General features: G+C 41.3%; 1 protein-coding gene and 1 long non-coding RNA gene across 5 annotated transcripts in view, besides 1 other annotated feature; both read right to left on the bottom strand.

Moving 5' to 3' along the window:
- Positions 1-852: 852 nt before the first annotated feature.
- On the bottom strand, positions 853-4,346 carry lncRNA:CR44801 (long non-coding RNA:CR44801). 2 transcript variants are annotated; one of them, NR_144656.1, is made up of 3 exons: positions 3,916-4,346; positions 2,818-3,357; positions 853-2,403 (listed from the first exon to the last, which is right to left on the bottom strand). It is a non-coding gene; the product is annotated as a long non-coding RNA:CR44801 (long non-coding RNA). The 2 variants fall into 2 exon arrangements; NR_144655.1 differs by having other exon boundaries at positions 853-2,150; positions 2,463-3,357.
- Positions 4,347-9,825: 5,479 nt separating this feature from the next.
- Positions 9,826-18,862: a mobile genetic element.
- A 2,561-nt stretch (positions 18,863-21,423) lies between these two features.
- Positions 21,424-27,591, bottom strand: part of IA-2 (IA-2 protein tyrosine phosphatase) — a 39,676-nt gene continuing 33,508 nt past the window's right edge. For 2 of the 3 annotated variants that reach the window (NM_134718.6, NM_001272922.1), the window contains exon 11: positions 24,467-27,530. In NM_134718.6, the coding sequence (NP_608562.4) occupies positions 26,999-27,530 (532 nt within the window). In that variant the 3' untranslated portion in view covers positions 24,467-26,998. Of the gene's footprint in view, positions 27,531-27,591 lie in introns of all 3 variants that reach the window. The other variant, NM_164401.5, reaches the window with a different exon arrangement.

The following is a 27,591-nucleotide window of genomic DNA, read 5'->3' on the forward strand; positions in this document are numbered from 1 at the left end:
CATTACATTGCCTTGGGATGCCCCTGCCATCGAGTCCGCACCATATCTTCTTACTTTTATGCGACTTTTGTTTAGTCCCTGGTCCCTTGGCAGGCCACCAACTCGTAATTGCTCGAATTAGTCTGCAGTTTATTGGCACTGACTGACTGCGCTGATGAACTGTTTGAGTAAATCGCGAAGGAGGGGTATTGCATTTGGGGGGTGAAAAATGTGTGGAATATATAAATATGATTGTTAAAACCACTCGTGATATATTGGAAACGTGATTAGCCACTAATGGAAATTACACAGCTAATTAATGTATTCTAGCTTTCAGTGAATAAATGCATGTTTCATGGCTCTGAAGCACTAAGCACCGGTTGGCTTTTAATTTGTTCAAAAGCCATGCTATTGCGAATGAATCATTAAATCAATGCTTGAAACAGCACTAATTAAATTGATTTATATTAAATAGCCAACAGAGTAAGACCTAAATCTGTTTGTTGGCTTTAATAACCTGTCGTTACACAAAAACATCCATTTCCCGCTGTCAAAACTTGAAGAAGAAGAAGCTCCAGCCATGCCTGCTGCAATGGTAATCTTCTGATTTCGGTACAACTGGAATCGATGGCTCAAAATCCTGGGACACAACTCATTTTCCATGCTATTGCCTTTTTGTATGCGCAATTAAAAGCGCTGCCGGAATTACCGTTAATGGCCGCAGTTGCAGTTACAGGAGAAAACAGTGCCCCTGATTGTTCGTACCCTGTAAAGGCATAATGACTTTGAGTTTATATATTTTATATATTTCTATATGACACCTTATGATACTAATTCCCAGGACCATTCTTGTACTCAGATTGATTGTGAATTCCATTTTGCTGCATCTGCGTTGCGAATGCATCACATTTCGCAAGGGTATTGCCAGCGTCGAGACAACTCGGCACCTAGCCACCCATGTTTTTGCACTCGTGCTGCTCCAGGCGGATACGGATACGGGCCGGGCCCTGGTTTTCGGACCCGGATCCGGATCTGCTGCCTGCCTCGTTGTTTTTCTATTGTTGCCGCTGCCTCCTAGACAAAACGCCGATTTCTGGCGATTCGAGCGATTTCGTTGATTACATTGCGGATCCCGGCTGTGCGCCTCTCTGCGGAACAATTCTAGTCGCCATCACCCCATCTCAATCGCCCATCGCAATCCCTATCCCAATCCCCATCCCTATGGCCACGGCCAGGTCATCCTGCAGGGGGCGTGGCTGAAGCGGCGGACGGAAGGGCGCAGCCATGTGTGTGCGTGCCTAATGAACAAAATTCGACGGGCTGCAGCAGCGGCTGCCATGTGCATGACCAGAAAATTGAACTCAGGCCAAAAACTGAGTCACGACAAATGACCGACGGGGGACAACGGGCCGCTGACCATTCACTGTCGCACGGTCGGAGTGCTGGGTAGATCTGGATGGCGCTGGTCCTGGAGCCCAGTGCGTGGCTTTGCGGCACCGTCACTTCTAATGACCAAAAGCGGCCAGGACGAGGACCGAAAGCGCGATGGCGCAGGAAAAGGAGCAGCGGCAAGCGCCGTTAATTTTGTTTATTTTCCTTTCCTTTTTTCGGCCAGCGGATGTGCGCATCCTTCAGCTGCTGGACCGCAGAGTTCGACAGCTCCTGCCACGCCGGAATTTCAATATATCGCTGCATCGACATCCGATTGCGCATCTGTATCTGTATTCGCAGCCGTAGCTCTGCAGCTGTATCGCCATTTCCCGCATCGCCGGCAAATTCGTCAGGAGCTGATTGCTAATGCCTCGGAGACTTTAAGCCACGTTAAAGTGGCGTCCACTTGGCGGGTGAATAAAATACTCGGGGAGCGACACTCAAATCGATGGCCATCCAGGTGCCAGGCCACAAGCAAATGAAATCAAATGGATACTGCTCCGTTCGCCAAAGGCGATGGCAATTCATGTTTTTTTTCCTTTTTTTATATGATTCAAATGCTGCCATGCAAATGCCCTCGCTTGGGTGCACTGCAAAAGCAAATGTGTACTAAGAGCTCCTCCATGGAACGAAATGTATACTTCTACTACTACTACATACATATGTAGAGTACTCCATAGCTACATACTATTGTTTTCAGTGCATCCAGGCTCCTTTCTGAGTGGCTATCGATGCATTGGCTGTCAATAGTGGCCCCCAGCTGCCCCATCTGGCCAACTAATAACACTCGGAGTGCGGCTATTTCTGTCTGTTCTGGCTGGCATATTTGGAAAAATTGTAAGCACCTTGTAAGCAAATTTCGGATAAATAATGATGCTGAGTGAGCAGAGGAGCAAATGGAGCTGCAGTTCTGCAAATGATGCAGAAGACGGCTGAATGGGACTTCCTGGGCTACGAGTTTTTGGTTCGAAGCAAAGCTGATGCAAATTCGATCTGCCCGGAAAGTTTGCAAACTCGGACAGCTATTGATACGCTACTCAAAATCGAGAGACAGCTCGTTAAATGTGTCCTGCGCAAGCAAATGAAGCCAGTGCAAATCCACAAAGTTTTTGTAATTGTGTTTGAGATGTTTGGAACAATTAACTTCGGTACCATCTGCTGCAATGCGTACTCCAATCCGCAGGCAAGTCGGGGCCATGGTGTAGCTCATTGCAACTTGGCTGAAATCACAACCGTGGCAACAGCACTAAACTTTTTCACCTTCCTCAGATGGGAGATCCACGTGCAGGAGGGGAGTTGCTGAGCGCTAAGCCGCGACCGCTGCTTCAGTTTCAGCGAATGCCGCAGCATCTCTGCAAGTGAGTCCTTGACCAGCCACAAAGCTGCCAGAGGAAGGACCCTGAGCACTGTGGGAAAAGGTATGTGGGTTCCCGAAACTAGTATCTTGCAGTTTGTTAGATTCTACCATTTGATTCTCGCCGTGCACTGTTGTGGCGACAAGGAGTGGCCTGGAGTGGAGCAGGATCCGGCGTGGAGTGGAGGGCTCAGACTTTGAAGGGGAGTGCAACCCGAAGTTGGGCAAGCGGAAACACGTGAATTAGCGCAAATCGCAATGCGGCAGCGAATTGAGGAGCAGTCAGATGCAGCGACGCGTCGCCAAGCCATCTGTGGCTTAAACTTGTCCCAACTGGAATCCTGGGATCCTGCTGAACGGGTGAACTGGTGAACTGGGGTCCTGGTGCCCTGGCTGTGGATTCGCACTGCGAAGAGCTCATTAAACGGAGCCAGTCCGCCAGTCAGGCCTTCATATTTTATCCGGCCAACGAAAAGCAGACGGTTCTGAGTCCTCTTTCTTCGTCCTCCACATCCTACGATTCTTGCCCCTTCTCGTGGCCAAAAACTCCAAGACTCCATGAAGTTTTTCGGAGACGCATAACTCTTGAGCTGCTCTATCCGAAATCTGGGGGCTTACAACTTGAAACAGAGCATCATCATGGGATGAATGTTTCCCAATATTTGATACAAGATGCCAGTAGGTGTGTATATGCTAAAATATCATCATGGATGTGGTATATGAAATTCCATTATGCACTATATATTACAGATTATTCTGATGTCACCTGTTTTTCTCAAGCCTTTCAAACTTGCCCCATTTTTGCAGGGTGTCTCACGTCTGCCTTCTTGCCACACTGCAAGTTGCAAGTTGAGTTGTTGCGGGGCAGGCCAAGAATCGCATGTAAAACATTCGGGCGAGTGATACGCACCATAAATTCCTGAATTTATAGCGGAAGTGCAAAATGCGAAAATAGTTGTGCACATTGCACTTGGGCAGAGGGGCGGCAAAAAGTTGCTAGCAAAGTTGGTAGTTGCATCGCCGCCGAGTGCCCGGCAGCTTTTTTGTTGCACGCTTCTCGCGATTTGTGATAAATGCGGTTAATTTGAACATGGTGGCATTTATGCAAATGCCGCGAGCTTGGGCATCCCCTGATTAAGCCTTGAGTAAACAAGTCATGAAAATCAATTTAATGCTTAACCAAATGCAATTTAAATAAAACGAGCCGCAGAAAAAAACGAGCAATTCAGTGCATATACTGATACATTTTGAATACCCTAAAGGACATGGGTCTCGATTAAAAATCGTTCGAACATGCCATGATAAATTGGCCAGTTGCAGAGCATTCTGCATGTGGCGGCATTGCAGTTTTGTTTGCCGCCTATTCAATTTCATGGCATCTGCGGCTAAGCGGCCACTGATGGCCAATTGGGCATCCGCATCCGCATCCACATCCACATCCACATGGCCAACAACTTGCGCATGGAGCGTGGAAAGGATGGGCTAGCTATACGGCTGCTCCAGCCTGGCTTTGTTTTTCTCGGTTTTCCGTGTGTTTACTCAATTTATTTATGGCTGCATTTCTATAATAAATGTTTAATTTATTTAAATATGATTAAAAAAGCGTAGTCGTGGTGTAAATCAAAACGTTTTTGCACATTTATTATTCGATACAGCTCGGAACATCCCCAATTTCGCTCATCCCCTTTGCGCAATATAAAGAATTATGTGCGAATGTGTATAGGAAGCTGAGCGAGAATTTATGTGCGGTCAGATTACTGCACTCCTGCACTCGGAGTGTCGGGCAGGGGCACCATGCTCGTAGTTGTGCAACTCATGTGCTCATCTTCGGCGGCGGGCAACTTGAAAATTCATTTGCTTTCGCATTTGCGGGCAGAACGCAACTGTACAGTGAAGAAAATACGGCACGCCTTCCCCTTGAAACCTGTGCGAAATTCGATGTGAGTCAGGCATTAGGAAGATGGGGACTGATTTCTTTATCTGTACGCCCGTCAGCAAGGGGCACTCGAAAAAGTATGCAACTCAAATGCGCAGTGACATGGGGTGGGTTTTTCAGGGGGCGGATGAAGCTGGGAGCTGCCGCAGCAGCGATGCGGTTTGCTGCATATCGTTGTGGTTGAGTGCATCAAACATCAATCAATTCAATGGTACTTGGAACCAGGCACACAGATGCTCGCACATGCAGATGCGTTGCCGAAGATACAGATACCGAGATAGGGACACACAGAGCAACATGCCAGGCAACTTGCAGCCATTCAAATTTAAGAGGGGCCAAATGAACACACACGAGAAGAGCACGTAATGAAAAGGGGAAGACACTGGCAACCACAATATTTAGTGCCCCATAGAGCGGATGGCAGGTGGGGTGGCACAAACCACACAAATACCTGAACGAAGAGCTCTGGTTTCGTGTCCAGCTGGCAGAAGGTAAATTGTATTCCTCAGCCATCAGGGCATTGGAGCAAGAGGATCTGAACATCCGAACAGACAAAACCAGGCCGACGCACATCAACAACTTTTGTTCTGGCCTTCCATCATAGCAAATCTATAATGACAGCTTCGATGGCTTTGGCTTTAACCCCCTGGAAAAACAGCAGTTGGGCGGAAAACTCGTATGGAGGCATGTGAAGCAGCCAGTTGACCGCTTGAGTCAACTCCGAGCCGAAGGCAGCCAGATAAATGTTGTAAATATGCGGGAGGAGTGGAACCCAGGTCGAACCCATTCAAGTGGGCCACACATCTTTTATAATAAAACGTTTCGTGATTGCCATGTGTGTTTTCCAACTTCGATTCTCGTTGCAACAGGCGGAATTTGATAAACAGCAGTGATAGGTAGACAGACATCAGGAAAAAAAGAAAGAAGTAGAAATGTATAGGAAAAAATGATGACAGAATGCAAATTAATGCTGAAATCTCAATTTCTACTCCTAAATTTATTAATGTAAAGGCGGAACAGTGGAGGCCTGATTCGCCAAATGTAGAAAATGGTGCCCATCGATTTCTTTTAAGAAGGAAATCTGGCGGCTAATCAACGAGGCGTTGCACCTTCAGGCTGGAGCCACTCGAGCAGACTGTTGGTATCGCTGCGGAGGAGGACTCCTATAAATTCCGGAGCCAACCCCCTCGCAACAATAAATTTTCGCCTTTGTCTCATAAGCCGAAATGCCGCAAATCTCAGCCGAGCCAAGAGCCCAGAGACCAAGACCGCAGACAACTGTGGCCTTGCCGCTCGCTGGGTTCTGGGGCCCAACAACAGTTTGTAAATAAAATTGTGGCGCAAATTAAGCGTATAAATAAGCCACGAACATCGCCCGACGCACGTGGTCATAGAAGTGGGCCAAGGCCCCCCCTTGGGTACATCCGGTGGCCCAGTGGTTGCCACGATTCCAGGATATCCTGCGACAAGGCCCGGCTCATCATCGGCATCATTTCTGTTGTCTGGCCTCCTCCATTGCCATGGCATTTTAATAGTCGCCCCGCCTCTGCGGAGTCCTGGAACTTTGTGCTTTGCCAATTGATGTGGCCGCCGCCCTGCGACTCAAATGGGCCTAGAAATGGACCCTCGAGTGCACTGAAAAATATACAATTCGGTTTGTTTAAGAAATACCTATTTCAAGCTGGATCACAGTGCCTGGAGTGGAAAGTTTCTCTGCCTGTGTAACTGGGAAGGGAGTTTCAGGTTCCGGCAAGGTCACAGCGCTTGTCGTTATTAATTTATTATGAAAATCTAAACGACTTAAGTGGAATAATATGGGATAAATTATTAAAATTTATGTGCTTTCGAAGCAGCCATTCAAGGATGTCGTCTAGTTTTGGCCGCCATCCGGTGGAGCAACTGGAGTGTAGACAGCGGGGGCCATTTGAAAGGCAGCCAAAAGTTTTTGGGCATACTTCACTTTAATTTCTTTTGGCTAACGCCTCCTCGCAGGGCAACGATGGCCCAGGAAGCGGAAGTTGAGTGATTAAGTGGGCCGCTTTTTGCACTTATGCTTTTTGCATAATTTGTCAGCCTAATTCTGGTCGGCGACGAGGAGGATTCCCTGGAGGCGGCCCAACCTGAGCGGACTCGTAAAAGTTGACTCACGAGTCGCAAGTTTTAATTAGGGAAGCTCCACGAGATTTAGTGTCACTTTTGGAGCTGGAATCGCATGGCGCTACAAGGACTTTTATGTCCGCCCGGCTGCAGGCTGTGTGTCAACTGTGTGTGTCTGGCTGTCTGGCTGTTAAAATTTCGATTCGTTTCATTGAAATTAATCGAATAATGGCCAGATGCCAGCCCGCGAATCGAAGAGGGAGTTCGGCGGGACTGTGAATGTGACTGTGACTCCGTGTTTTATGGCGCACTTGTTTCGCGTTAATCGCAAATCGTAAACTAAGCATTTTTACGGCACCTGCGGTAATGGATTACTAAAGCACGGCTCCGCCATACGCCGTATTCCGTACGCCATACGCACCCCGCAATCGTCATTGGTTGGAAAATTAATAAAGTTAAGTGTCGAGCACAATAAAAGTGGAATTTCAGGAGGGCCCGGAGTCCCAGAGAGGCGGGCCAACAAGTTAGCGAGGCGTGAAGCGCTGGCCGGAGGCAATGTCAAGCACATGGGACTGCGGTTATTGCTTTGCTTTGCAATAATTGCAAAAGTGCAATAAATTTCTTTTATTTCTGGGTTTAAACTCAAAGTTGGAGGCAATAAAGAGCCGCTAGGCCGTTGACGGGGGTCAAGTGTATTGTGTTTCGCCCCCACATCCATGCACATGGATCGATTTCAGAGACTTCCACGCATATATGTACATATGTACATGCATAGCAGTCCTTTACCATCCATGAATTTGATACTTCTGCGAACCTGTTCGAGTTCTACATAGATATAATGATATCAAATTTATAATGTCAGATTAAAGCAACCAGCTCCGAAAGCAGCTAACATCTGTACTGCAAGCGAAATTGTGATCTGTGAACTGAAAACGGGGCGTATGCGTAATGTGCCCGACTGCCGACTGAAAGGGCAGTGAGTGCCACCTTGTGATTGGGATTTATGGCACGTTCTCGTCTCCCTGGCATTGCCATTGTGCTTTCGACGGGGTCGGGGCATCGCAGACACATTAGCGGGCCAGAGCGCCATATCAATGACCTCACACGTGCTCCTTCCGCTGTCAATTACCGGGCTGGGTCCTGCCTCCTCCGTCCTGGCCAAACACCCCGCGACATGGACACGGACGTGGTCGGAGCTGAGAAATTAAATAAGTAAAGTACAAGCGGTCTCCTCGCTTGCACTGGCCGGCAATAAAAGCTGACGGCCATAAAAAACTGCCGCCCCCCTGGAAAAGCACCCTCCCCGCGCACACACACACTCACACCATGACGAGCAGTGCGTGCGAGTGTGTGCGAGACTTAACACGCAGTCGATGGGAGCATTTCCGGCGTAAAAATCTCCTCCGCACCTTCCGCTTTCCAAGTTGCGTGCTGCGAAGTCGAATGGCCATTCCGCCACTCGGACTTTCGGCGAACGATGCATAAATCACACAATAAAACCCATAAATCCCGAATGCAGCGAAGAGTCGAAGGGGGTAGGGGAAAACTTGAACGCAAGCTGCATCTCTGAGGAGAAAGCTGAGCAAAGAAACGAACAAACATTTCCAGCGCTGATCACTTGGATGTTCCAGGAAGAACCATCACAACCGCGCTCCTAAGCATCCAATAAAGCTACACTTTTTATCCGCAGATTCAGAACAGAGATAATGAAAGGAAACTTACAGAGCAATCTATTGAAGATATTTAAAAGTGTTGCTGTGAAGCTCAATCAATAGCTGTGTATCATTTTATCTTGAAAGCCAATGAATTAAATACGAATCATCGGTGTGCGGAAGTTGCCTGAGCCAACGCCATGCCGATGTTTAAAGTTGCATTTGCAATTAATACATTAGTCCCCGAGCAACAGGAGCATCTGTCCATTGCTCGGATATGCATTGCATGCGATTCATTTGATTTAGTTGTCCTCGTCGGCGATGGAGCGGCTCCTCCTCCAGGTGCCGCAGCCTGGAACAGGAGAACTGGTGTTGCTGCCACTAAACACATTGTGCGCAAATCCCAGGCCAAATCCCAGACGTGCTATTCCGCCTGCTGGACGGCATCGCAATGGATGCGACTGATGCGGATGGGGATGCACCGATAGAAAACAACTGCATACTCACAGGATAACTACATAGATATATTACGATTAGTTAGTAATTTGTAGAGGAAAACTCTACTAATTGGTAGGGATTCTTGCGAAAAAATCAATGCCTAATGGATATATGTGGGTATAAGATAGGTATATTTTTTCCCAGTGTGACTTCTGCATTGGCATGCGAACTGCATTGACGGCATTTTAGAGTGGGTCACTCGCCAGCGCCTCCGGGGGCAGCTGGTGGGCGTGGTGCCATTTTGGTGACATGTTTGTGCTAATTTATTACGCCTGCGAAGCATAATGCCATCTGCCACCTTTGCGCCCCCCCTGCAATTTGGTGCCGATGGGAGACGAGTGCCGCTGCCACATTACAAATCGGGAAACGGAGACACACCAGGCCAGGGATAACGACTGAAACGACGGGGGGGGGGGGGGTTTGGGAGTCCGATATGGAGGCCTCGGGGAATGCTGCAAATGAATGTCTAATTAATTAAAGTGCGAACTGCACTTTGCCCATCGTTGGGCTTCTCGATTTGGCAGCGGGCATTAATCGCCGGGCGCACGGCAGTAAACAGCCTCCGTCCTTCAGCCCCTCCCCCTGCCCCGCCACCACCATCACTCCGAAAAACAGCCAAATGATTCGTTTGATTTATTAAAACTTCCCCCTGCCCACTGCGCCTACTCCTGCCATAAAATTGGACAAATTTTCTATGCACACACATAAAATGCAATTTTATACGGCGCGTCGAAGCTCTTGTCCCAAAATAATATCGTTTTCCTGCGGGACTGCACTGGAAAAATTGCAAAGTCTTTTAAAAACTATGATAGTTATAAGATATTGTATCAAAATCCTAAGCGCTGTAATCAGTACAGTGTATTTGAAGTCACAAACAGTGTAAAATCCCAAATAAGAAGACTTTACTCGTTGAGTTTTTGTAAGAAACTGGTTTTATTTGGAAATATCTTCGGTTTAAATAGGTGACATGAGAATCGCATCTTAAAGTAAATGGCCTACGCAGAGGCCTACGTAAATAGTCCCCGCCTTATCGAGGTCCCACGCTCGGGCACATCTGCCTATCTTGAGCGGCGAGGACCTTATCTGTGGTCTCCCACTAAGGGACTATTTTAGGAGGCGGGGAACGATCTCAAGTGACTGACTCATGTAGTGTGCACTTAAATTACATGTTTTTGAGCAATGCACCCATGTCGCCTTAGATAACAAAATCCTAAATATAATTTATCGCTCTCGATTCATTTACATAAGATATGAACGGAGCCCAAAATTGTAAGTCTTTAAATATATTCGTGTTCATGTGTGAACATTCTGCCAAAGGGCCAGCAAAGCTGAGATGTACATTAGTATATTAGTTGCATTTATAACAGTAGTGGACTGTATTTATTTGATATATGTTCATTTATTTTGCAACTAAGATTTCAATGGGCCTAGTTTTTCTGGCTTTTAATTTTATTGGATTACAATTATGGTTTATATTATTTTTAATTCAACAATTTGTACTCAATTAACTTATTTTAAACATTTTGCTTTTTCTATGTAGAAGTACATTTTCTATTAGTGGACTGTATATTTTTATTTGTTATATTATTTTATTGTTTATTTACTATTGATATTTATAGTACTGGCAACGGACCTGCAAAGGTTATTGCTTGCATTCTTTGTTGCACAGCACATTTCCGTATGAAATATATTATTAATACTATCATTAGTATTAAAGCAATAATTAATCCAGCATGTCCGGAAATATGATGGAAATGTAAATCTTTCAATTTTTGATGGTTCTCTTTCATAAATTTAATTTCATTATTCAATCGTTCAAATTCCTCAGTATGATTTAATATTGATAGTTTCAGCGGATCCCAAATAATCTTCGGCACTCCACTAACTTCTCCTATATAAGGTGTTGATAATAATTCTTCACTTTCGGACTGAATGTTATGGTGGGCAACTAGAATTTTATCGTCGGTTCTTGCCGTACAATATGGCGCAATGCTTAAAACTCCTTGCTGAGGCAAATCAAACAATTCAATTTGAGAGCCAGTACATTGCAGACGGACTTTTGAATTCGCAGGAACCTTAAACAACCAACTACTTTTCTTTTCTAACTCTACCCAGTAACTTTTAGAGTCGACTACTGTTTTATAGATGCAGTTCGCCGCTTTATCTGGCTTTAGAGGCTGAATCTCACATGCATTATCATTCGCTGAATTCCAGGGCCAACTTCCTTTGCATATTCTCTTATTTAGTTGCCATTTCTGACATTGATTTAATGTGGCTTCCGTCATTATGTGATAGGAATCTATCTCAAAATTATAAATTAAATATTCGGACGTTGTATGCACCATTATTATCCGATCTTCATTTCGAATTGGCACCGGAATAAGCCTGAACAATTTGGATGGATGCCTGCTAAACAGAGGCACTTTTGCACTAATGATCAATTTATCGTCGATGAAAAAACCCCTGGCTGTTAACAGTGTATACACCTCCTTAAGTTCCGTACCTGACCGTTTTCCTGGAATTACTAGGTTCTCTGAAAGACTCTGCTGAATTTTGGCAATTTCTTTTTTAAGCTGATTTGGCCTGAGAATATTTGTATTTAGCCTACCGTGATTAATATCAATCAACAGGCTTATAATGCCTGCTTGAATTTTTTCGCCTTCTTCAATCAATGAGTGTAGCTGTTTCGTAATCATAAAGAATTTTATTGATTCCTTATAAACATAATAATTTTCTTTAAGAACTTCTGTCATGTTCTCAATTCTTATTTGCATACTTCTAAAATTGGAGTTAACATCTTCTGTTGTTCTCTTTAATAGATTAGAAGTTGAATCAACCACAGATGTTTGTTTTTGAATTAGTTTATCAAGGTTGTTCTGGTTATCTAACAAATTCTTCATATTTTCTTCTAATTGCTCTCTATCATCTTCATCCATTATACCAAATAAAATATGATACAAGGAACCCATAAATTCGAAAGGAGCACGCTTGCTTCTAGATCTAGACTGCATCATAAACAATTTATTGTTTTCTTCAAGTTCCGATAACTGACTTTGCATATTATCTAAGACTAGACTACATTGCTCTTCAAAGCTATGAAGTCTTTCGCAAACTTTCCTCATACTTTGTATAAGCGCATTACCCTTTGTTAACATTTTAAAATATGGATCCATTTTATAATAGATAACCAAATTCCAAGAAGTACTCACAATCTCAACATCTCCTAGCGGGTCTAGATATATTGCTGAGGTTTTATTTATTTTGTCTATAGAATATCTTGGTGCTATATCTTTAGGTAATGCGCTAGAAACTTGACAACTTAACACAAACAACAACATTGCCATAATGATTCCGATCTTGGACATTCCCGATGTCGCTCTAGTTCGTCTTTTTGGCTCTTGGTCAGCCTCATTTTTGTCAACAGACTTTATTCCTTCCAAGGGACAAATTTTAGTAATGGGTCTAGTGATATATCCTTCCTGCATCTTTACTTTAGCCACTCGGACCTTATCATCATTCCCCTTATGCACCTTTTCCACCTTTCCTAAAGGCCATCTTGCAGGATGACAATTCTCCTCCTTTAATAAAACTATTTGCCCTTCTTCTATATTAGGAATTTCCTTTTTCCATTTATTCCTTTGCTGGAGCGTATGCAAATATTCACTTTTCCACTTAACCCAGAAATCTTTCTTCATTTTTTGGATAAGTCTCCACCTATCCAAATTTCCGATTTTTTCATCTTCCATTGGTTCGACTATTTCTAAAGGTGGTCTTCCAATTAAAAAATGACCTGGTGTTAAAACTTCTTGTTGGTCCTTCTCACTAACTATAGTGTATAATGGCCTTGAATTTAAGCATGCTTCTACTTGACATAAAAGAGTTGACATTTCTTCATAAGTCAAAATAGTGTCGCCGATTATACGCTTTAAATGGTATTTCATTGACTTAACTCCAGCTTCCCAAATACCTCCGAAGTGAGGTCCTGCCGGGGGAATAAAATGCCAATCAATCCTGTCCTTTTCAAGCTGCGCTGCAATCGTTATATTTTCTTGTATTGCATTAAATAACTCTTGATCTAATTTTCTTGCAGCTCCTACAAAATTTGTTCCGTTGTCTGAATAGATATTGGAACATTTTCCCCGTCTAGCAATAAATCTTCTGAGTGCTGCTAAAAATGCGTCTGAAGTTAGATCGCTTACCATTTCTAAGTGTATGGCTTTGGTGGCCATGCAAACGAATACAGCAACGTATCCTTTAAATGTTTTTTGGCCACGATTTTTTGAACATTTAACATAATAAGGACCTGCGTAATCTATTCCAGTATTAAGAAACGGGAATGTCATCGTCACTCTATATTTTGGCAAGTTACCCATTATTTGCTGAGCTGTATTTTGTTTATACCTTGCACACGTTACACATTCTCTTAAATACTTTTTCAACGAATTTTTCAACCCGAAAATCCAATACTTTCTTTGGATATAGTTTCGCATTAGGTTTATCCCTCCATGCAATGTTTCCTTATGAGCATTTTTTATTAATAAGCTTGTTAGGTGGCATTTTTCTAAAATGATTGGATGTTTAACATTAAATTCTGCATTGGAATTTTGCAATCTTCCTCCAACTCTTAGAACCCCATCCTTGTCCAAAAATGGATTCAATGACAATATTTTATTATTTGTCTTGATTTCCTTTTTGATTTTAAGGCACTTTATCTCTTGCCTAAACTGGTATTCTTGTTGTTTCTTAATAACAACTGTTTCCGCTATTCTTATCTCCTTTACTGAAATAATTGATGAATAGGCTTTATTTCTTGTTTTCATCTGCACGAATCTATTTATGTATGCTATTATACGTATAAGTTTTTCTATACTGGAATACCTTTCTATTAATTCGTAAATAGGATCATCTATTTTGTCATTTAATACCGTATTTATTAAGACAGGTTCTTCTACAGACTGCTGCCGAGGCCAAAGTTCTTTTGGGTCTGCTAGCCATTTCGGACCTTTCCACCAAAAATCACAGTTGATCAACTGGTTAGAATCCACTCCCCTGGATGCTAAATCTGCTGGATTATCCTCTGACTTAACATGATTCCATTCAGTATTTTTTAATTTCCGAATGTCATCCGTTCTTCTTTTTATAAATTTGATCTTACTTTGACCACTGTTAATCCATGCTAAGGTAATCGTGGAATCACTCCAAGCATAGATCTCCATTATATTGTCAATTGATCCTTTTAGTCTTTGGATTAATTCACTAAGCAGGTGAGCTGCACACAGCTCGAGTTTGGGAATTGTCTTCCTATTTTTTATAGGGTTGACTCTACTTTTGCTAGCTATTATATTAACATGAGGTCCTACTTTAGCATAGACTACTGCAGCATATGCTTTTTCGGAGGCGTCCGCAAATCCGTGAATCTGAATGACTGAAGAACTGTTTGAATTAATCCACCTTGGGATTCGAATATTCTCTAACAATAATAAATTTTCTTTATATTTTTCCCAATAATTTTTATCTTCTATGGATAATTCCTGATCCCATTCACTTTTATTTATCCAAAGTTTTTGAATAAAAAGTTTTCCTGAAACCGTGACTGGTGCCAACCATCCTAACGGATCAAATATTTTTGCTAGCGTTGATAACACAACGCGCTTATTTATATTTTTTGATTCATCATTACAATTTACGCTGAACTTAAATAAATCCTTTTGAGGTTCCCATTTTAGTCCTAAAGTTTTAACACATTCATTTTCGATAATATTGAGAACCTTATTGTCCCCTGTGTCCTCCACAGTGGTTAATATTTTGGAATTGTTGGAAATCCATTTCCTTAAGTTGAATCCAACTTTCTGCAATTCATGGGGAATTAATGTTATTAATTTATTAGCTTCTTCTACCGAATCAGCTCCAGTCATTAGGTCATCCATATAGAAATCATTCCTAATTATTGCACTAATAACTTGGTTTTTACATTTATCTGCAATATCTACCAGAACCCTGGTAGCCAAATATGGTGCAGATGCAGTTCCGTAAGTGACTGTGGTTAATTTATATGTTTTAATTTTTTCTTTTGGAGAATTTCTCCATAAAATATATTGATATTTTTGATCATTATTATCTATTTTAATTTGTCGGTACATCTTTTCAATGTCTGCCGAAACAACAAATTCCCATTTTCTCCATTTAATAATAATGTCAAAAATATCTTTTTGAACTCGTGGCCCAACCCACATTATGTCGTTCAAACTTTTGTTATTCGTAGTTTTTGCTGAAGCATCAAAAACTACTCTCAATTTGGTCGTAAGGCTTGAATCTCTAATCACTGCCTGGTGCGGTAAAAAATATTTGCCTTCATCACTCACTTCAATCATGTGTCCTAAATCCATGTATTCATTCATGAATTTAGTGTAGTCAACCTTAAGTTTTTCATTTCTTTTTAGTTTTTTCTCCAGATTCATGTAACGAGCTATCGCTTGTTTCTTTGAATCTCCTAAGGTGACATCCTCCTTGAATGGAATTGACACAATGTATCGCCCATCTGAATCTTTTTTTGTCGTTTTGATAAATTTATTTTCACAGATTTCAGACTCGATATCATCTTTTTCTTCTTCTTCCACTTCCCAGTAGCGATCTAACTCTTTTATTTCTATTGTTGTGGCTACAATGGTTTCTTTTCCTTTGGATTTTTTACATCCAGAAACTATCCACCCGAAATCAGTTTTTTGCCCAAGGAGACCGTCTATTTTTATAACTCCATTTTGCAGAATGTGAGTATATACGTCTGCTCCAATGATTAAATCAATGCGACCCGGTTTATTAAAATCGGGGTCGGCTAATTTAAAGTTCTTCCATTTTTTCTGATCAACATTAATCGTGTTGACTGGAAGTGCCTTCATAAGTTTTGGGAGAATAATTGCTTCAATTTCTAAATTTTTCGGAGAATTTCTTATCGAAATAACCGCTTTGTGCTTGGAGATGCACGTTCCTGTGGAAGATACTCCACTTATTTCAGTATGAGACCGAAATTTTTTCAATTTTAGAATCTGTGCAGACTCTTCTGAAATAATTGTGCTTTGAGAGCCACTATCAATCAATGCTCTTAATTGTTCAAAGCCTCCATACCTCGACTTTACTTGAATCAAGGCCGTGGCCAACAAGGCTTGACCTGTTGTTCTACACGTATTCACTTTTTCTGGATTATGACCTGCAAAGTGAAGTAACGTGTGGTGAGGTTTACGACAAGTCGAACAAAGCTGCTCGCTTATACATTTTTTACCAAACGGATGCCTCAGACATCTTAGGCAAATCCCATTTTTTCTTACCCAGTCAGACCGTTCTGCTGGATTCATTATTTTAAATTTATGGCATTGAATTAAATAATGCCCTGGTAGTTTGCAATATGCACAATTGTCACTATAATTTTTATTCTTGTTATTATTAATCATTTTCTTTACAGGTTTTACTTCCTGTGAGAATGATGATATAGAATTGAGCCTTTGCTCTAAAAAGTCCATGACATCAGAAAGTGCCTGTATTTCTTTTGTCTTTTTAACATGGCTTTCATATAAATTGAGTGATTCTTTATTGAATTTCCGAAGAATTATGTGAGCGAAAATTGCATCCACATCTTCTGGTAATTGTGCCTTTAATTTTATAATATAAATTGACTCGTTAATCGTGTCAATAAATGTCTTTATTTGCTTATTGGATTCTAAATTTAAATTTGGCATATCCATAAGCCTATTCATATGATCTGAGAATATGTTTCTTTTATTCTCATATCGCTTGGTCAAAAACTCCCAAGTGGCTTCATAATTTTCTCCAGAGCCGAGCAGTAAATGAGTAACCACATTTCTGGCTTCTCCTTTTAATGCTGACTTTAGATAATTAAATTTGAGAGAAGGACTGAGATCCTCTCTCACATGTATGAGCTCTGTAAAGAGTTCATTAAAAAGATCCCATTCTTTGGAATCACCAAAGAAAGTGGGAATCTGTATTTTAGGCAGGGTTGGTAACTCCTCCGCCTTAACAACCGTCGACATTTCAGCTTTATTTATTGTGCCACTGAGTCGACTATTAATGGCTGTAAGAATATTTTGTTTGTCAAATTCAAGTTCGCTAATTTCTTCTTCGAATAGCGAACTCTCAAAATGACTATTCACCTGTTCAATCAGGTTATCTATTTTATGCCATAAAAATTCAATTTTATTTTTCCTTATTTTAAGGAAATCTGGACTACTGTCTATTAGTTTAGACGTATCTTCTAGATATACTCGAAATTGGCCAACATTATTACGAAATGCCTGCTCTACTTTTAAAGCGTTGTTTTGTGCTATACCCTCTTTTTCAGGGTGACCACGCATTTCAAGGTTTAATGTAGGGGGAGGGTTTGATTTAGGGACAGTGTTTGATTTAGGGAAAGTGTTTTCTACCGACTCGCCCTTAATTTTTTCATTTTTATTTTTAATTTTTTCTAACACCATCATTATTAAATCATACTGCTTCGCGTTAAAATATTCATGATCGACAACGCCGATCTTTAACAAATTGCTATGATTAGCAATGAAACATTTTTGAAGCTCATTTAATTTTAGAATTTCTACATCTGTTAATGTTGGTTTTACTTCCAACTTTCTAATTTCCAAAATAATTTCGGACTGCTTCTTAAGGAATTGAATAGTCTTTTCTGACATCATTTTGAAAATTTTTTGTAATTTCTTAATATATATAGTACGTGTATATGTATTTTATATGTATTTATATATATATGTGTGTTTGGATAAACAGAAAATTCTTGTTTTGACTTAGCTGATGTCGTTGTTGTTGCTGCTGCTGTTGCTGCTGTTGTTGCTGCTGGTAGAGGCTCCTTTGAATTTGACTTCCTTCTCTTCTTTAAGGCTCCGTCGATGTTTAAAGATGATTTTTTTTTTTTTTTTGGCACGTTTTATTATTTTTGTAGTCCAGTCAGATTTTTTGTTTTTTAGCCATTTATTTCGGCATTTATGCTCTTTTGGCATATACACTGCACTCTATTTATGAGCTGATTTAATGCTATTAGAGCATTTATAAGGCACTGTTTTCAGGCACTTTTTATTTAATTTATGCTCTTATGGCATATACACTGCACTCTATTTATGAGCTGATTTAATGCTATTAGAGCATTTATAAGGCACTTTTGTTATGCACTTTTTAATTTCACAATTGCTGATGTATGGCCTCAAGCACGCCTTACCACAATTTATAATGGTACACAAAGCAACCTTTAGCTATAGACTATAAGGTGCTTGTTTTAAAACATAAAAGATTCTTTTGTATCTTTTGCTTTTTATATTTATACTCTGTTCCTTACCTTTGGTAGGGGGAAACAAGAGTTACTTATTTTTGCTACCTTTAGCTGTAAGATGCTTAAAGGAGCTGGCCTTTCTCTGAGTTCCTTACCTTTGGTAGGGGGAAACTGCAGAGTCGATTAAAGGCTCGATTGACCAAATGTAAAATCCCAAATAAGAAGACTTTACTCGTTGAGTTTTTGTAAGAAACTGGTTTTATTTGGAAATATCTTCGGTTTAAATAGGTGACATGAGAATCGCATCTTAAAGTAAATGGCCTACGCAGAGGCCTACGTAAATAGTCCCCGCCTTATCGAGGTCCCACGCTCGGGCACATCTGCCTATCTTGAGCGGCGAGGACCTTATCTGTGGTCTCCCACTAAGGGACTATTTTAGGAGGCGGGGAACGATCTCAAGTGACTGACTCATGTAGTGTGCACTTAAATTACATGTTTTTGAGCAATGCACCCATGTCGCCTTAGATAACAAAATCCTAAATATAATTTATCGCTCTCGATTCATTTACATAAGATATGAACGGAGCCCAAAATTGTAAGTCTTTAAATATATTCGTGTTCATGTGTGAACAAACAGTCATTTTAAAAAATAATATAAAATATTTTCTAGATTTCATGTTAAAGTTTTTCGAAGTGCTTATATCTTTTTTTTTGTTTTGTCGCATCTGCAGCGCCGAAATTGTCGCGGAATGTTGGTCCTGGATCCCTGTGCCCCCTCTTCCCCCTCACTCTACATCTATGCGCACAAAGCTTAGCGGCACATAAATAATAAATTTGCAACGTTTGCATTTTACCAGGACTTGTGTGTGTTTCTATGGCATGCTAGACCTGCATCTGTGTTCGCTGTGTGCGGGGACATTAACAATTTATCAGTGGATCGAAAAAGCAACAAGCCAATAAAAATCACTCCGTTTGACCGGTGACATTGCGACTGCCATTCCATTTTCCCATTCCAATTGGCCAATCTGACATTCGATCCTCCTCCCTGCGAAATGGTGGCTGATTTGGGCGGCAGGAATGCCCAAAGTAACAGATGTCAAATGCCAGTGCAATATTAATGCTAGAAATAGAAGGCTGACTGACTGGTCGTAAAACCACTAATGTTTTAATTTGGCCAGCGAACTCGTGAATATTAATTTGATGTAAATTAAATTCATTCCTTCGACGCTTGTGTTAATATATAAGTCATACAAATAAGGATCCATTACAATTAAGCTTGTCTAAGCAGTTACCGTGTTGCTTAGGCTTACAAACTTACATTGTTAATGCATTTTTTTTTTCAAATGAATATATAAAGCGAACTCATTTTGAAAATAAAGTTTTTCGGCAAACGATTGTACTTATTTCTTATTACCAAAGTTGCCATCCCGAATCTTTAAGGATGTAGGGAGCTGCCATTCTGAATTGTGCACATGTTAGGAGCTGCCATCCTGATGTCTGGGGAAGTGGAGCGCTGCCATCTTAACCAAGGAAGTTTTATTAAAAAAAAGTACCAAGCTGCTATATAATTCCCAATAGGTGTCGCGTTGCTGTAGCCAATACATAAACCATTGAAATCTACATTTATAATTTACATTACAGCATTCAAACTGACATGCGTAATTTTGTTTTTATGAAATATAGTAACATGCAACGTTTTTCAAATATTTTATTTTAAAAATGATTTATTATCATAATATGCGTACATTAAAATTTATTTATCCATTCGAACCTCTTTTTTTTAACTTTGGTTGGAGTACAAGTCGGTAAGTGATAAATGGCCAATATTGATGGTTTTAACCCATTACCAACTGAATACAAATAATACAAATAAATTATAACTTAAAGTGGTACTACTCTGTAAGCAAGCTTTTGTTTCGTTTCCATGATTTTTATAAGCATTATATATAATCGCTGCATCGAAGCTGTGCGATGGGTTAAGGCTGCACATTTCCCTGCGGTCAGGACAGGGCGGTCCACGTAATGGCTCTTAGATTGTTGTTTTCATTAAAACCAACGGCTGCAAGCCAAACAACCGGCGATTCCCCCTCTGTGGTTACGCTCTGCGCTCTGTGGTGACCCCGACTCCTGCTGTTGCTCCGACTCCTGTTGCCTCGCCTCGCCTGCTCCTGCTCCTTCTCATGTGCCCTCCCATGCGCCTGCTCCTGCTGCTGCTCCTGGTACTGTTAGGTAACGCCCAATTGCGCTGGGAGCGACAACAAAGGAGACGCCGCCTTTGACCGCGCCAGCCGAAGAACAAACGGCAAACAACAAAAACGGTAGGGAAGTGGTTTGGGAACTTGCGATCGGGATCGGCCGAGGATAGGAGTCTATAATCTCGTTCGCTTAAGCGTCACGCATGCCACTCCCCTAAATTGATATGCCCGCCATGGCCAAACACCGGCAAACATCATCATCAGAGCGGAGGAAGTGGAAGTGGAAGTGGCAGTGGCTGTGGCTGTGGTAGTGGTTGTGGTGCCGGTGGTACCAGTGCTTCCACTGGTAGAGGCGGCACAAGCGGGAAATCATCAAAGCGCTGCCACGGCGGCCCCTTTTCATTTTTTCCCTTTCGGTGCGGCATTTCAAAGAAATGTTCCGACATTTCTACCAGGCGAACAGCAACGTCGACAGCCGGCGATGATGTGCTGTGCCAAAAAGTGAATGAAATCGAAAACGCGACGCAAGAGCCACCATATATATGCCATGCCATGGCACACCATTCCATACCGTACCATCCATATACACGCACCACCAAACCGAACCACCTTTTTTTTCGAGGCGTCGCGTCGCTGCTCTGCCGCAGCTGGCGGCGTATAAAATTGGCTGTGACCCGATTATATATGCCGGTATATGTTCTATTCGCTGGCCATTGTTCTGGGACGGATTCGGCGGTCTGGGTCGTCATCGCTGCAAGAAGGGGAGAGAGAGAGAGAGAGTCGCAAAAGGGGTGGAATTCGGGCGCAAGATACAAATAGTGCCGAATAGTGCTTCTAATGACGACTGTCGCTACTTGGGGAAAATGGGTGTGTTGGTGTTAGTCTAGGTCGGGACTGTCGGTTCTGGTGGCTGTGCCTAGACTAGATTGCAATCCACGCAGTACACAAATAAAACCATCGTGGCTTGTCGCTTTCTAATATTTTTTTTTTTTTTTGTTCATTTTTAATGCTTGCTTTACACACATAGAATAAACATTTGAGTAGTATATTATATTGCACATTAACTGTGTGGTTATTTCACTAGATAATTTGCTTTTGGCTTAGAAGCCAGGTCTCTTTGGTGAGACGAAACAAGTGGTTATTGGCTTTCTTAAAAACCAAGTCTCTGGTGAGAACGAAAATTGGATAATTGGCTCAGCAGCTATAAAGCCAAGTTCCTAGTGAGACGGAACATAGTTTTTGTTTTTATTTCGAGTGCAGTAAATTGCGATTGAGCAAATTCATTGGAAAAAACAATCAGCATGATGGTTTTTTACTTGCTTTCGGTTAAGTATGCTTTTTATATATTTTGTAAAATGTGATTCAATTGTGATTATTCCATAGACACTGAAAAGTAGATTCAACTGGATTCCTTTATAGGATCAACTATTTGTTGTTAAGTTAAGTGTATGGAAAACAGCTAGCACACTTTAAATTTAGTTTACGTTCAATTGTCTCTGGAATTTTTGGACAGGCTTGTTGTATTTCGGTTCGTGTAACAATTAGTGAGTGTTTGTTTGTGATCGATTCATGTTTATTTAACTAGAAACGGCAACCAGCTTAGTAAATACTAGCTGGGTCTAACGATCCGTCTCCCAGTGCACTTATTTTTTTTTTAAGGTCTAAACAAGAGAACAGTGCAAAAAAATACGATTAATTTGCTTATTATTTGCATGACCCGACTTACTTACTTACTTTTTGTTGGTTGCATTGGAAATGCTTACCTAGTGCTTTCAGGAAAAAACCGCTTGCACTGATAAATTTCTGTTTGTAAGCTATAGTATAATCTAGTAACAACCATTTGCTGAAAGCTATTTCTGCCGTACTTGTTGGTGTGATGGGAGCCATGCAACTATAAACTATATTAACAAATTATAAACAAGCTAGAAAGTGTGGACTAAATGGAAAACATGCGTGTCAATTGTACTGAGTGGGAAAGCGTGCCAAGTTTTCTAGGTGTGTTCTATGGTTAGACAAGCTTCTACTTATTATTCGATAAGCAACTCTACAGACAGATTATTGTAAGTTACAGTACCTTCGAAAACTGTTTGGTAGTTAGTTGTGATTGGTGTTTCATTACAGTGATGTTCAGAGCCAACTTGCGGCACAAGATGGGGTTCTATGGACAGATATGCTAGTCTGGCTGATTCGCAGCCAAAGCTTTCGGTTACTCGTAGCCTAGACACGTACAGAGATACAGTAAACACTGGGTATGGGGATCGGGGAAAGCAAAAGTACTGTGTGCCTTCGATGGGTTCGATAGGTTGGATACTACGCTCGACATGGGCTTATTTGGCTAATGGACATCGGTTGGTACTGCGGTTGGGTCTTCGTTTGTTTAAGGGTCTCTTTATTATTTTTTTGTTTGTATTATAATAGTAGTCGTTTTGTTAACGGTTCTACATCGTTTTCTCCTTATTCTGTTCTGCTTGCTGTTTATCATCGAAAATTGTTCGCATTTTTCGTTTTGGTATCGTTTAATTTACATTTATATAATTTACACATGCAGCAGAATATAATATGTTTGTGATTTAAACTTGAATCTGTAGCGCATATTACACAATGGCGCGATACATTAAGATATTGGTATGCATATCCTCTTCGTTCTCAATAAATTCAAATTGATTAATAACATTTATATATATATATGTATATATATGTAGGTATACACGTTGCTATATAATTCTCATAAATAATTGTAGCATGTTTATGTTACTCGTATGTTTAAAACACTTAAATTGCATAGGTTAATTAGTTTTGCACAAAAAACCTTTAATAGGTATGCTCCATGTTCTTTTCTTCGAGTGTCGGTGTTCGGTGTATTTACTTGCTTGATTTATTTTCAGTAATCATTTAAGTTCCTTTTTGATTTATCAGTTTAGTACATTTAGATATTAGTGGCCTCAGCCAGCATAATTTTTTGCTGGTTTTTACCTTTTTTTTTGGATTTTGGATTTCTCATCGGTTTTTTCGTCTTTTTCATCTTTGCTTAATAACACAAATCTTTGCCAAGTGGCTAAATAGATATATATTTTGAATGCAGCATATGTATTCACATCGATATTGTTAAATGTTTCACTTATCGCTAAATGCCTCGTTAAATCAATCAGATCTCATATTTGTTTTGGTTTTTCCAAAAATGTATGAAAGCCTGCCTGCTCGTTTTATTTATTGATTTGCTTACACGATAGTTAATTGAATGCCTCAAATATTTCCCACGTTTTTGGCGCCTGATTTGCGTTTTTGTATTTATTTGTATTTGTATATTATCATCCGCGGCTACCAAACTCAATCCTTCTGAAAGAAAACAGTGCGAAAACAGTGGATTCAAGTTTGGTCGCCTCTCCGATAACTTTGTACGCGTCTGTCCCATGTCACATGTCGTGGACTCCTCCTCTGCTCCGCCGCCCATCTGTCCCAGCCACCTGACCCTTCACCTTGGAGGGAACAGATCCCGAAGTTGCCGCACTCGATCATCGTGAATCCACGTGAATCTCATTGTGTAGGCCTAATGCTAATTTCTGTCCGATCGGTCAGTTTCGGTTTTCAGTTTCAGTTTCAGTGTTTGTATCTGTTTCTGTTTCAGGTCGGGATTAGCTGCTAGTCCGGAGATAGATGTGCGTATATACAGCCAGTTCTCGGGTCTCTGGGGTCCGTCCGTTGTTGCTGGTCCGGGTTATGTTTCTTTAGGAACTCAAACCATTTTGTATGCCTCGTTCTGGGTTCGTGGCGTCAGTCGGTCGGTTTATGGTAGGTCATTCATCCTGTGATCCTATGATCATCTGCTCTGTTCCGATCCGAGTGCTGTGGCAACATCCTGGTCTGCCTCGCTGAAGGTCAAAGGTCAAGGGCCGGCCAGATGGCAGTGGACTCAAATGGCCCAGCTTTCGTGGGATCTGTCAGCTTTTGCTGTCCTGGTTTCGATTTATTCTTCTTCTGCTTCTCTTTGCCTTATAAATAATAAATTAGGTTTCGCTTAGTTGGTTTTTTTTTTTTTTTTTTGTATATCTATGTTACACCATCAATGAAAATAGATTGGGGGAAATGATGAAATGCTTTAGTTGTGTGTAGCTACCCTTTCGCATACTGGGCATACCTTTACACGCAATAGGTACGATTTTACATATATATATATATATTATATTCTTGAATGAAAAGTCCGTTAGACATTTATGCTTTTGTTATATAATAAGTAGTTTTATATGTAAGTTCCTTCAATTTTCTACGCATGGTTGTTGTTTCTTTCTCGATTATCATTAACACGTTATGATTATGGTTATGTCGAAATACATATACATCAATAATTGCCTTTATATGCGATTGACTATAATACGATACATTTACGTTGCTTGTTAGTACACTTATTTAATTTGTTTCGTCGAAGAACATTTGAATTGAAATTGTCGTAGTTGTATTCGTATGTATCTTAATAACTTTGAAAAACGTTGCTTCAAGTACTCGAAAATCAATCGAAAAACTCACTACTAAATATTTTGCTCTAAAACAATTAAGTTTAACTATTCTCATATTTGTTATTTCTTTTTTCTACCACGTTAATAATTTTTCGCAAGCCCCAAGTTGTTGTTCGGACTTGCCACAGTTATTGTAATATTGATTTCTCATTTGCTTTTTCTTGTAGTGTAGTGTAAGTTGTGTTCTGGGTGTTCAACGAAGGAAAAATGCTAAGAAACTAACAGTTTGCGTCGAGATTATAATTTTTCATATTCGTTTTTCTTTTTTTGCTTACGTTTAGCTGAAATGTTTTCTATCTTTGTCGTCTTGGAATAATTCGAACTACGATAACTCATTTTCATTATGCTTAAGTTCAACTGCTACGTAAAACTGTTAAGTATGGTATTATTTATTTGATAATTTCTTCTTCTTTTTTTTTTTTTTGAATATTTCTTTGCTAATTTGCAGCACTTGCACTTACGTCCTTCTCAATCTGAGCTTATTTCAATTGTATTTTTGGATTTTTTCGCATATTTTTTCTCGTCGGGTGCCTTGAATCGCTGGTCGCTGTATCTTTGTATCTTTCGTGTGGAGTGTGCAGTATAGAATGTGTGATTCCTGTGATTATCTCGATATATTCCATAGTTCGTTTCCTGTTTGTCCTTGTTCGTTCTGGGTCGTCACTGGATGTAGGGATATAGATATTGAACTGGAGATGTTCTTTCCAGCTTCCCAAGGCTGCAATTCTGTTGTATTGCCTGGCCTTAGTAGTTTTTTTTTTTTTTTGGATTTTCTGATTTTTGTTTTCCGGTGATATTCTGCAGTTTGTTTGTGGCACATACTTTTAACGGCACGCGAAGCTCCAACCTCCCCCAGTAATCCCCTCCGCCCACCCGACCACCTCATGAATCGATGGCCAAGGACCGAACTGGCCGGCAGATGCTGGAGCTTCGGTGCCGTTCCTCTGACATAAATGTACTTACTTCGATAATATACGTATATAATAATATATATAGTAGTTATGATATAATCAACTGCGAAGGGTAAAAAGTGTACGTTTGTTACGATTGATAACTGAACAATTTCTTGACTTCTCGCACACATACATATGGTCTGGTAAAACACGGCCCGATTCGCTTCGAATATCGAGCCCATGCTGGTTAGATAGATAATGACATTCACCATATTGTATATGAATAATATATGTTTTGTATACAAATATATTTGTTAAGTGTGATTATATCCTTGTATAATTAATTGTCATACACATCAATAGGTTGCTCCTCACCAAACTCTCTCGTTTCATGTTGTAAATAGAACTTTGTTAGGTACAAATTTTGCAATCTTTTCTTGTATTCTTGTATGTATATGTGTGTCTTGTATATGTATCTGGGTATGTGAGTGGTTCAGTGTGGGCCTGTGAAGTCTACTTTCGTTTTTCTCAGTGTATTTCGTGTTCTAGTTCTGTCTGGCTTGGCATATGTATACCGTTCAGCGATTGTTGTCGTTCATTTGCTGGTTTTTCAAGCACATCGATTAGAGTTAAAGTTTAATGCCAACATCGATATCGAGTAATGTACGAGTAAGTAAAATGCCTCATAATTGAATTCAATGCTTAACACCTAGACATGTATATAATAATATAATTTAGGTTGTAAGCTATGGCATGGCTGTAAATATTCTTGTATATCCTTTAACACTCAAATATGCTATATTTATATATATCGTGCGTTTCTATAGTTGCTTGCGCCGCACAGCTCCGCCGCTCGAGAATCCGCCCACATGGACGCACCCCGGGTCTCACGGGCTGGTGCAGACCGGGGCAGCGTGGCACGTCCGGGGGATGCCCATCCCGGCGGTCGTTGTGCTCATCGGCGCGGTGTAGATAACCGAATATAAAATGTCCTCCTACTGACAATCTCGTGAAGCCTTTTTCGAACCTTCCAAGTGCTCACGCCAAATCAAAGTCGAATGCAAAAACTCAATTCATTACTAACTATACGAACTGAAAAGACCCCCGAAACGCTGCAACAATCATTAACCTGAGGCTTAACCTTCAACCCGATCCTGGATCGGATTGGCTTACTTCTTCGCCTGCTTCGCCGATTTGGCTGGCGTCCTCGGCTCGGCGACCTTGGCCTGATCCTTCGCCTGCTTCTCCTCCTTATCCTTATCCTTCTCCTTCTCCTTCTTGGCCGCGGCGGCTGCCTTGGAACTGCTGGTGGGCGCCTCCTCCTCGGCCGCCTCCTGCGCCTTGTCCTCCTTTAGAGGCTCCTTGGTGGTGGTGCTGCTGGAGCCGCCGCCCACCACGGGATCCTTGTCCAGCTCCCGCTTCTCGCCGGAGGTGTTCGCCGGCAGAGCCTTCAGGATGGCGTGCACCTCCTCGGCCACAGCCATCAGCACGAATTCGAACTGTTGCCGTGTGGCCACCACGCCTGCCCGCTGGTCACGCAGGTGCTCCAAGGTGGCGGCGATGTCGATCTCCCGCGCTCCCTTGTTCATTCGCTCGAGCACCAGGTCCAGCAGGATGTAGACGCCCGTCCTGCCGGCTCCGGCGCTTCCGTGCACCACAATGGGGCAGGAGCGACGTCCCCGGTAGGACTTGTTCACTTTCCTGCAGGGTAAATTAAATATATTTATATATACCTCTTATATACCCTTTATATACAACGACC

The sequence above is a fragment of the Drosophila melanogaster genome, chromosome 2L (genome assembly GCF_000001215.4).
Source record: "Drosophila melanogaster chromosome 2L".
NCBI classification, from domain to species: Eukaryota; Metazoa; Arthropoda; class Insecta; order Diptera; family Drosophilidae; genus Drosophila; species Drosophila melanogaster.